This window comes from Pseudophryne corroboree, chromosome 2, assembly GCF_028390025.1.
Source record: "Pseudophryne corroboree isolate aPseCor3 chromosome 2, aPseCor3.hap2, whole genome shotgun sequence".
Taxonomy (NCBI): Eukaryota; Metazoa; Chordata; class Amphibia; order Anura; family Myobatrachidae; genus Pseudophryne; species Pseudophryne corroboree.
Window position 1 is genome coordinate 82,776,978 of NC_086445.1, and position 12,078 is coordinate 82,789,055.

General features: G+C 45.5%; 1 protein-coding gene across 3 annotated transcripts in view; it reads right to left on the reverse strand.

The window, feature by feature from the left end:
* The window catches only part of SESN3 (sestrin 3), a 99,838-nt gene extending 89,917 nt beyond the window's left edge, over positions 1–9,921 (reverse strand). For 2 of the 3 annotated variants that reach the window (XM_063951473.1, XM_063951472.1), the window contains exon 1: positions 9,570–9,801. In XM_063951473.1, coding sequence (XP_063807543.1) covers positions 9,570–9,644 — 75 coding nt within the window. In that variant the 5' untranslated portion in view covers positions 9,645–9,801. Of the gene's footprint in view, positions 1–9,569; positions 9,802–9,902 lie in introns of those variants that run through there. The other variant, XM_063951475.1, reaches the window with a different exon arrangement.
* Positions 9,922–12,078: the final 2,157 nt, after the last annotated feature.

Consider the following 12,078-nt stretch of genomic DNA (forward strand, 5'->3'; position numbering starts at 1 on the left):
TAGCGCCACTTAGTTGCAAGCAGTCGGCTGAAAAAATAATAAAAATAAATCAGCATTGCATACAACTCTGAAGCAGGCCCTGTGCTGGGGGGGGGCAAATCTCCTGGATGTGCGGTCACTATGCTCAGCTGAGCGCTGCCTGAGAATTGTGGTAGTTCAACATCATCCACTGCGCAATTCTACAAGGGGCGAGGGTAAATTGCCAATGCTGGTGTCTACGAGGTGCCGGAATGCCAACCGTCCCGCGCGACGTTCCAATGCCACTTAATTGACAACATTGAGAACTGAATTCCAGCCGATTAGAGGAGAAAAAACTGCGGCTAACGGGCAACGCGGAATTAAAATTACTTTTACGATGGTTAGTTATATGAAGCTGCATTAAACAGATTACACAGCTGGGCCTTCAAACACCGAGAGGGATAATCTTTCTTACTTTTCTTTTTTTTTTCCCTTCCCCAATAAGATTATGAACAACACTGGAATGTAGACACCATTGGTAAATTAACCTTTTCGAGACCTCCAAGGTCACTAGTTACATTTTTTGGTGAGGCAGAGCACAGACCAAGCACTGCATTCCCCTTACACACACCCCCCCCCCCACCTGTCACTTTCTACCCCTATGGAGCAGTATCTGATCTGGTCTCACTATGCGACACAGTAGGGTCTATACAAGTGCCACATTGACAAGGACTAGAAGCACAGCGGCACGTCTTCAGGTCAACTCCTACTATATCTATTACAATCTAGCTTCGGGTCTATTAAATGGGCGTTTCACAAGCAGTTTCTTGATGGCTGGTGAGCTCTGCAACCCACGGAAATTAATCTCTTTTTTCATTCTTACCGCCAATAGCTGTAGTTATTATAATGTTTAACTCACCACTATTGGCTACCATGTCTTTGGGAAGATTGACGCTAATTACCTGGTGTGATCACGCCGTCACTGATAACTCTGGAGACTCGATGACGCCACCACCAGACCAGCTTCCAGAAGTGTAGTTTGCAGACCATTAGACATCTAGAATGTCCCCTCCAGTAGATGGGGACGTTCCCAAATGGAGTACATTCATTAAATGTGGCGATGAACGCTAAGAAGACCGGCTTAAGGCTCTCCCGCATTTCGCTACCCAGATTCATGCACTATAAATGCAGAGCGGACTCCGTAAGGCTCAGATGTTACTGTCTCAGATTACGGAGATGTTTCTAAAATAGAAGCTGTGGTTATTCTCTCTGGTAAAGGGGCTTTTCTGATCTGTATATACTGTTATTATGCCCAGGGTGTGAAGGATTAATGGTATATATAGTTACCAAAACAGGTTAAGGATCCATTGGTATGCTCGGAGTTTCACCCTATTCAATGTCAATTTAAGACAGCTCAAGGATGCACAATCTGTGGCCTTCCAGTTGCTATGAAACTACAAGTCCCAGATATTAGCACTCAGCTATCTGGCAAAGCATGCTGGGATTGTGGTTTTATAACACCAGTATGTAGAGCCACAGGTTGCTCTACACTGACCAGAGGTGCCAAGAGGGGGGATGGGGCAGGTACCGTTTTCCCGAGCCTGGGAGAGATGGAGCTAAGACCCCGTTTCTGTGGGCACAATATGCCAAGCAGTACATGACCACACCTCCATGATTGGCCATGCCCCCTCAGAAGTTTTAGTAAATATACCCCCTGCTTACTTCAAACTTGCCTTTGTTGTTACCACAATCCTTTTTCAACTTCATGGGCTCAATTTAAATACTTTGTGGTAGCCTTGAAATTATGGATTTTAATATGCAGCAAAAGGTGGTGATGGACGGAAAAAAAACAAAAAACACAGTTTTGGGCCAAAATCAGAATGTATTGGGGACAATTTGGTTCATTGTTGCTGACGTTACAATGCCGTTGCAACAGAGACTTGTGGGCATCACTGTCAATTCACCAGTAATTGAATGAAGTCCAATGTTTAATTCAGGAGAACCATGGCATACATAATAATAATAATAATAATTTTATTTATATAGCGCTCTTTCTCCAATAGGACTCAAGGCACTTAACAGATACATAGCATAATATAGTACAGAAAATAATGAAGTACATTTTCATAAAATACAGAAGCATGAAGACACTAAAAGGGACATTATAGAAATGCTTGAGTAAACAGGAAAGTCTTGAGTCTACTTTTGAAGGATTCTATAGTTGGGGCCTCTCGCACTGTGCGGGGAAGTGAGTTCCATAGAGTCGGAGCCGCATGACTAAAAGCTCGACCCCCAGATGATGAATTACGGTAGATTCTAGGTACTGCTAAAAGACCTTCATCTACAGATCGCAGTAATCGAGTGGGGCAGTATGGGGGCAGAAGCTGTTTCAGGTACCTTGGTCATGTAATGCTTTGAAACTCAGTAAGCCAATCTTGAAGATGATTCGCCATCTTACAGGCAGCCAGTGAAGGGAGTAGAGGATGGGTGTTATGTGGCTAGAACGGGGCTGGTTGGTTAATATCCCTACCTCTCCCCCTCAGACTCTCCACCTCTCTACAAAACTTCAAACGGGCTCTCAAGACCCACTTCTTCACCAAACCCAGCCAAATCTCATCCTAAACCTCTGTTCCACGCTCTCTATGTACCCCATCTGTCTCACCCCTGTCTGTCTACCCCTCCCCTTTAGAATGTAAGCTCTCACGAGCAGGGCCCTCTTCCCTCATGTGCTTACCCTTTTCTTACTTTAATAATCTTCAGCTGCACCAAATCCAGCAGTCTTCTGCCACCTGATACTTATTCCAGTGTCATCTGCTGATGTAGCTATGTTTATTTACCCTGTACTTGTCCTATATTGTCGTCAACTGTAAGTTGCTGTTTTCCTGTTTGATTATTTGTTTATGTACTCTGTAATTGGCGCTGCGGAACCCTTGTGGCGCCATATAAATAAAGGATAATAATAATAATAATAATAATAATAATAATAGCCTGGCAGCTGTGTTTTGCACCAGCTGTAAGCGTTGCAATTCTTTTGCTGGTAGACCAAGGTAGAGGGCATTACAGTAGTCTAAACGAGATGATACAAATGCATGTATGACTTTTGGCATATCATCTGAGGGAATTAAGTGCTTGATTCTGGATATGTTCCTCAGGTGAAAGAATGAGGATTTGATTGTGGCTGATATCTGATGTTTAAGTGTCAAGCCACCATCCAGGACAACACCAAGATTCCGCACACGATCAGTGGTCTGTAATTCTGAATCCCCGAGTGTTAGTCCAGTTGGTTGGCTATGCTGCAGTCTTGTCCTTTGATGTTGCGGTCTTATCATAAGGACCTCTGTTTTATCCGGGTTCAGTCACAGCCAACTGGCACTCATCCACTCCTGGAGCTCAGCTAGACAGCCATTTAGGGTTGCTATTGGGTTATCAGTGCCGGAGCAAAGGACAAGTACAGTTGTGTATCATCTGCATAGCAGTGGTAGACCAGGCCATGGCGCCTGATTATTTCGCCCAATGGGAGCATGTATACTGCAAAAAGCATGGGGGATAGTATAGAACCTTGTGGGACACCACATGGCAATGGCACTGGTGGTGATGAGTATAATCCAGATGATACTCTCTGTGACCTGCCTGTGAGAAATGATTTGAACCAGCTTAGGACTGTGACATATAGACCACAGAAATGTATCAGTCGCTCAATCAGAAGCCCATGGTCCACGGTATCAAATGCTGCTGAGAGATCCAGAAGGATTAATATTGAACAGTCACCTCTGTCTTTTGCCATCAGAAGATCATTTAACACACACACCAGGGCTGTTTCAGTGCTATGTCTTCTCCTGAATCCTGATTGAAATGGATCATAAATATCATGGGTTGTCAGGCGGGTTTCCAGTTTATTTGCAACGACTTTCTCAATAACCTTTCCTAGGAAAGGAAGGTTTGATACCGGTCTGTAGTTGGTCATGCAGTCGGGATCTAAATTAGGTTTTTTAAGAAGCGGTCTAACAATTGCTTCCTTTAGGGGTCCAGGAAAAATGCCTGTCTGCAAAGAGCATTGAACAATTTTTGTAAAGACAGGACCAATTATATCCATACAACCTATTAGAAGCTTGGTTGAGGCTGGGTCCAGATCACAGGTGGTGGGACGCAAAATCTGAGCAATTTCAGCAGTGTCCTTTACATCCACTGGGTCAAAGCTGGTCCATGAAGGCAGGTAGCTTATATTGGCAGGCTTTGTAGTTTGGCACTCCTTTGATGGCACTGTGGAGATTCCAGCCCGGATGGTGGATATTTTATCTGCAAAGAAGTTTACAAACTCGTTGCATCTTGCCTGGGAGAGGGGTTCATCAGTTTGCAGGCATGCTGGCTTCCAAAGCATCTCCACTGTGCGGAAAAGTTGAGCTGGCCTATTGTTTGCTGCTGTGATCTCATTTGACAGGAACTGTGCTTTCTTACGAGTGATTGTCGATTGATATTCTTCGTTATGCTTTATTAGTTTTATTTTGTCATCCACTAGGTTAGTCTTCCTCCATCGTATTTCCAGTCTACGCCCCCTTTTCTTGAGCTCACTAACACTGTTGTCGAACCATGGAGCGTGACGTTGTGGTTTACAAGGTCTTAAACGCACAGGGGCGATAATATCAATTGCAGCCATAACATCCCTATTATAATAACGGACTAGGGAACAGGGATCTTCACAGGCACCCAGTATAGCAGAGAGATCCAGATATGCTGCAAGAGCCTGGGGAGTCATACCCCTCCTTGGACGATACCTGGTCAACTCCACGGGCAGAGATCTCATTTGAGGGGTTGCAACTGAGAACCAGAGGGAGTAGTGGTCTGACCAGATGACTGGGTTTATTTTTTGGTCAGTGACTTCTAATCCAATCTGAAAGACAGTGGTCACATATGCTGACAATACCCATTGGGAATGAGGAACAAAAGTTCTACTGGAAAAAAAACATCTTAAACTGTCCACTTTCAGTCTCAAACTAATACTGGAACATACACCTGTATTAAGGCAGATCAGTGACTCATACATCTTAACTTTATTTCTATCTTATATACCAATCTATGGTAACCTCCCTCTAAGAAGTCTACCTCCCCATGCCACCTCAACCCTCCCTTCACGTCTCCCCAACCATTATTCTGGTTGTTCCATCTGCAAATGTGCTCTATTTTAATTTCCTAACATTATGTTATATGTTCATTCTGTGTAGAAATGACATATCTTTCTATGGTATAACATATTATTATGTATGACAATCTTGTGCATAGAAATCCCAGCCACTTGTTTTATTTAAGGGGGTAGATAACCCTTCCCTTTTAGTAGCACATGAGAATAATTAGTGTTATTTTATAGACATTGTATACAGAAAAAATATCACAGATAAGAAATAAAATTTTCCATGATTCTTCCAATAGTTTGTTCTGCATAACTACATCAGCGTCAAATATTTACCCAAATGGTTTCACAGCTATAGGATCCAGAAGTAGAGGAATTTTGTGCAAAAGTCTTTGCTTAGATGATGAGGGTGGGAGGCACTGGAAGATGGGGGTTGGTTTGTTGGTGGCAGGTGCTATTGGAAGATAGGGGTGGGCAGTAGAGGAGAATAGGGATAGGCAGTGGTGGAAAATGCGGGTAGGTGGCACCTCAAGATGGTGGGTGATGGATGTAGGCAGAGCCGTAACTAGACTTTTTGGTGCGCTGTGCCAGAAAGAGAATTGGCGCCCCCCCATCTTTTTCAATGAGGACATAAGGTGCATGCCTTGTGGGGAAGGGGCATGACAAGACTGATCCCAGAGAAAGCCCATGCTAGGATGCCCCTTCCCACATGTTAGAGGTATTATACAGTATATATCAAATAGTTAGAATTATCTAGCTTAGAATTAACTACCTTTCTATGCCAGGGCAGATAGCTCAATGAATATATTGTCGGACTGCAATGCCACAGGCAATGGGGTTGAATCCCAGGTATGTCAGCATCTTGAAATGTAATAAAGGACAGTGTAACCGGATAACAAAGAAATCTCAAGTTCAGTTCCTAAATGTTGAATAGATATTAGCAACAGAAGGGGTCAGGGTAGGAGACAGTGGTGCTCAGGAGATGCTGGGCTTCAAAAAGGGGGGAAGCTGCAAGTGAAAATAAAACAGATAAATTGACAAGTGCTGCCAACAGCGCCCCCTAGCATGCAGCGCTATGTGCGGTGCCCCCTCTGCACACACCTAGTTACGGCCCTGGATGTAGGTTGTACTGGAAATTAGGGCTGGGGAGTAGTGGAAAATGGGAGATAGGTAGCAGTGGAAGATGGGGGTAGGTGGAATTGGAATGTTCATGCTTAGAAGATGGGGGTGAGAGGCACTGGAAGATGGTAGGTGGTTGTTGGTGGCAGGTGGTACTGGAAGATAGGGGGCAGTAGAGGAATATGGGGATAGGGCTGGGGAGTAGTGGAAAATGGGAGATAGGTAGCAGTGGAAGATGGGGGTAGGTGGAATTGGAATGTTCTTGCTTGGAAAATGGGGGTGAGAGGCACCTGAAGATGGTGGGTGGTGATGGAGGTAGGTTGTACTGGAAAATAGGGCAGGGGAGTAGTGGTAAATGGGAGTAGGCAGCACAGGAAGATGGGGGTAGGTGGCAATGGAATTAGAAACAACTGTATGGGTAAGATGGTAACATTTTCAGTGATTTGGGCCAAACATTCCATGAGACGGCTACAATTTTGACATACGCATTACATTTATGCTGGGAAATGGTTTGGGAAGTAGAAAAATAGTTTTTTCCAACGTTGAAAAATGTCTTGTCTTAATTTTTGTTGTTTCATTGCATCCTTTCAGCATTCTAAACATGAGCTTTGGCTTCTCAGCAGACCCCAAGACATGGACTTTCAGATGATAGTGTTTAACCCAATGCTGTAAAGATATGTCGGCAAACCCACAGTATAAGCAGTAAATACAAACAATTCAGTTATGAGACTACTTTCAAGTTGGGGCGCTCATCTGTCCCTGTACAGTATGTCACCTGCATATCTGGGTATTAGAGCAAAGGTTTATCCAGTGTTTGTGCTAGATACTGCAGTAAAAAGACTACGTTCCTTACCTTTATTTATATTTTACATCAATTCTCTATCTTCTACTAGAAACAAAACATTTGGAAAATATGACACCTGATTGTATATAGGAAGCTATGTTTAATTTTTTTTATTTGTTTAGACATAAGTAATGGATTGTGAGTCCATACCAGCTTGCGTTTTTTTTAGAATGTTACATTTCTGTGCATCTGCTTCCTTTCAAAACATACAATCGTCTCTAAAACACTAGTAAATACATATATGCATACAATCGTCCCTAAAACACTAGAAAATACAAATACTGTATGCATACAATCGTCTCTAAAACACTAGTAAATACACATGCATACAATCGTCTCTAAAACACTAGAAAATACAAATTTACATACAAATGTCCATAAAACATTAGAAAATACAAATATGCATACAATCATCTCTATAACACTAGTAAATACACATATGAACCTTGAAATCGAACAATTATGTTTTTTTGGTATAATCAAACAAAATTGCAACTCAGATGCCAAGGTGTACATAAGAAGGAACAGGTTGATAGAAAATCGGTGCCATCAGAAACTAAAACATAATTAGGATGTATCCAAGCAAGTGCTACATATGAAAACAAAATGACACGCATGTGCCCCGCATATGCAGGAATTTTCTACAGTCCCACTTCACGCGTTCGTTCTCACGTACTGTTACCCCCAAAAAAGGGTTAACAAATGTTTGAGATTGGGATTTCATTAGCTATCTTTCGCCTGCTTAACAAATGTGATTAGTGAAAGGGGGATAATGTTCGCACACTGACTCTTAAGATGCCAGCCTGCCAAAAAACTCTCAAAGAAAGAGGACAGCAGTGTTTCAGGAAGACCTCCTACCAGAAGACATACTGAAGACTCTACAGATTGTGCACTGGTTCCTGTGCATTTGATCCACAACAGGATACAGTTGTGGTGCAAAATGCCCCCCCCCCCCCCCCAAAAAAAAAGAGAAAATAAAGAAATCAAAAGACACAGAAACATAGAATTTGACGGCAGATAAGAACCACTTGGCCCATCTAGTCTGTCCCTTTTTATCCTTTAGGTGATCTCAAACCTTTTTGAACCTTAATTTGTTATAATCTCGATTCGAAAGCTCAATCAGCATAACAAATACAAAAAAAAGGAAAGATATCCAGCATTATCTGCCAATATCACTTTGTTTTAATGCCAAGACAATATCACTTTCCTTTAATGCCAAGACAGGTAGACGGGTGCCAACGAATCTAGGTGGCGTGCAAAAATTGCAAAAAGGATGATTTTAAACGTAACAATAAACTAAATATATGACATGGTCCTGTTCCCTACTAGCGTGCAACAATGGGAATGCAGTTTCAGTAAACAAGAGAGAAGTGACAAGAATCCGTCAGACACTTGGGAAACTCAGCAATTTAGCAGCAGTTCAGACAAGGGTTGCGGCAATAAGGAATGCATTTAGCACCCGGGTGACGAGCGAGCTTGGTTAACAAAAAAAGAGCAATATTCACATTCAACAGCGAAATAATAGTCAAGCGCATTTAAACGTCAGTGATTTGCACATGAATTAGCGTAAGGTAATGAGCTTTCTGGGGAGAGTGACATGAGGAGAAACACAATCCAACCTTGGTTACTGATCCGCTAATCAAGAAATAACTGCATATTTCAATGTAGGCGGCTGCCAGAAGGCTGAATGAACTAAATGGCCTGCTATATGCTCACAAGTGAAAGGATTGTTATTTCCACAAGTCATACAGTGCTGCATAATCATGACATAATGCTGAATCAAGGAGACACAGAAAACATGCACTCTGGTAGACTTCACGGTACAAATGCACGCAAATAATACGGGCAGCTTCAACGGGGGCGCGGGTTGGTGCAATATAGTTTCACTTGTGTCCCCAAAAATGTAGCAAGCCGTAAAAATAGATTGCTAGCTCTATGCGCCAGTGTTCAGAATGGCGCTTGGTCCCAAGAGGAGAATGAATAGAGTAAAGAAGTGGTTGCAATTGTGCAGAGTCATAGGGGTACTGAGACACTGGCTGAAGCAATGCAATGTACAGTAACCAAGCACCCCATTCCTCCCCCCCCCGCCCCCCCAAATACCCCTTCCCCCCTCCTCTTGGGCTTTAGTAGGAAAAATACAGCTGGGAGAGAACAATCAATGCACAGTAAAAGGCATTACAATAGGTATAGGAGCTCAATGTTAATGCCTAGTTGGTCCATACAGTGACACAGTATATTGATCACTGTGCAGTTATGGAAGTGTGCAGTGACTAACTCTGAAAAATAACACTAGTAAGTTGGGGTTATTGGTGGTTGCAGTGAGAGAAGGGGTGGATAAGGCTGCTCACAGTGCAGCATGGGGGGGGGGGGGGGGGGCACTTTGTGCATACAGTGTAACTATGGGGCCACCTGTAGCCATTCAGCTGTTGTGGGACTACAAGTGCCAGCATGCCTTGACAGCCAGGGGCATGCTGAGACTTGTGCTGCCCAGCAGTACTTTGTGTCTGGGAGCTGGGGGCTCACCTTCCTCAGCACTTTGTGGCAGTTGCTGCAGATCAGGTAGTCGGTGCTGTGTCCCAGGTTGTCGGTGCTGTTCATGTTGTCACCTCCCTGCCCCCGTTCCCCGGTGCTCCAGCTGAGGCTGCTCGGGAGCTGTGCACTGTCTGCGGGCCGACCCGAGAGCACACAGACCGGGCAGAGGAGGAGGGGGGAAGCTGAGTGACAGAGTACGGGGTGGGAGGATCAGCACGCCGGCTGTAACGGCAACCCGACTCCCTAGACACGCCCACACAGCGCCGGTATTTGTATGAAAGGGTGAGGTGCCGCCCACTCTCCGCCCTTATTACGCCCACTTACCGGCTGGCCCCGCCTTTTTCTGAGATAGCCACGCCTGGGTCTATGTTCGCTCTGACAGTTATCCACCTCTCGGCTTCACGTTTCTTCCGGCCAATGGCGTGCGAGCCGCTGCTCGCGTCACGCCCCCCGGTAACTGTAAGCGGTGGCCAATCGCAGGCCGGAGAAATAGAAAGGCGCCTCAGCCAATAGGAAAAGATCAAAAACAGGCTTGGCCACGCCCTCTGGAGCTTAGAGAGGTTCATTGCTGGACAAAGGGAAAAAAGTGAAGAATAACAACAAGGGAGATGTACATAACTGCAGGGGCAGTAACAGGGGAGCTGTATAACTGCAGGGGCAATAACAGGGGAGCTGTACAACTGCAGGGGCAATAACAGGGGAGCTGTATAACTGCAGGGGCAGTAACAGGGGAGCTGTATAACTGCAGGGGCAGTAACAGGAGAGCTGTATAACTGCAGGGGCAATAACAGGGGAGCTGTACAACTGCAGGGGCAATAACAGGGGAGCTGTATAACTGCAGGGGCAGTAACAGGGGAGCTGTATAACTGCAGGGGCAATAACAGGGGAGCTGTATAACTGCAGGGGCAGTAACAGGGGAGCTGTATAACTGCAGGGGCAGTAACAGGGGAGCTGTATAACTGCAGGGGCAATAACAGGGGAGCTGTACAACTGCAGGGGCAATAACAGGGGAGCTGTATAACTGCAGGGGCAGTAACAGGAGAGCTGTATAACTGCAGGGGCAGTAACGGGAGCTGTATAACTGCAGGGGCAATAACGGGAGCTGTACAACTGCAGGGGCAATAACGGGAGCTGTACAACTGCAGGGGCAATAACAGGGGAGCTGTACAACTGCAGGGGCAATAACGGGAGCCGTGCTTAACTGCAGGGGAAATAACGGGAGCTGTATAACTGCAGGGGCAATAACGGGAGCCGTGCTTAACTGCATGGGCAATAACGGGAGCTGTATAACCGCAGGGGCAATAACAGGGGAGCTGTATAACTGCAGGGGCAATAACAGGGGAGCTGTATAACTGCAGGGGCAGTAACAGGAGAGCTGTATAACAGCTGGAGCAATAACGGGAGCTGTATAACCGCAGGGGCAATAACGGGAGCTGTATAACTGCAGGGGCAATAACGGGAGCTGTGCATAACTGCAGGGGCAATAACGGGAGCTGTACAACTGCAGGGGCAGTAACAGGAGAGCTGTATAACAGCTGTAGCAATGACGGGAGCTGTATAACTGCAGGGGCAATAACGGGAGCTGTATAACAGCTGGAGCAATGACGGGAGCTGTATAACTGCAGGGGCAATAACGGGAGCTGTATAACTGCAGGGGCAATAACAGGGGAGCCGTGCTTAACTGCAGGGGCAATAACGGGAGCTGTATAACTGCAGGGGCAATAACAGGGGAGCCGTGCTTAACTGCATGGGCAATAACGGGAGCTGTATAACCGCAGGGGCAATAACAGGGGAGCTGTATAACTGCAGGGGCAATAACAGGGGAGCTGTACAACTGCAGGGGCAGTAACGGGAGCTGTATAACAGCTGGAGCAATAACGGGAGCTGTATAACCGCAAGGGCAATAACGGGAGCTGTATAACTGCAGGGGCAATAACGGGAGCTGTGCATAACTGCAGGGGCAATAACAGGGGAGCTGTACAACTGCAGGGGCAGTAACAGGAGAGCTGTATAACAGCTGTAGCAATGACGTGAGCTGTATAACTTCAGGGGCAATAACAGGGGAGCTGTATAACAGCTGGAGCAATGACGGGAGCTGTATAACTGCAGGGGCAATAACAGGGGAGCTGTATAACTGCAGGGGCAATAACAGGGGAGCTGTGCTTAACTGCAGGGGCAATAACGGGAGCTGTATAACTGCAGGGGCAATAACGGGAGCTGTACAACTGCAGGGGCAATAACAGGGGAGCTGTATAACTGCAGGGGCAGTAACAGGGGAGCTGTGCTTAACTGCAGGGGCAATAACGGGAGCTGTATAACTGCAGGGGCAATAACGGGAGTTGTATAACAGCTGGAGCAATGACGAGAGCTGTATAACTGCAGGGGCAATAACGGGAGCTGTATAACTGCAGCGGCAATAACGGGAGCTGTGCTTAACTGCAGGGGCAATAACGGGAGCTGTATAACTGCAGGGGCAATAACGGGAGCTGTACAACTGCAG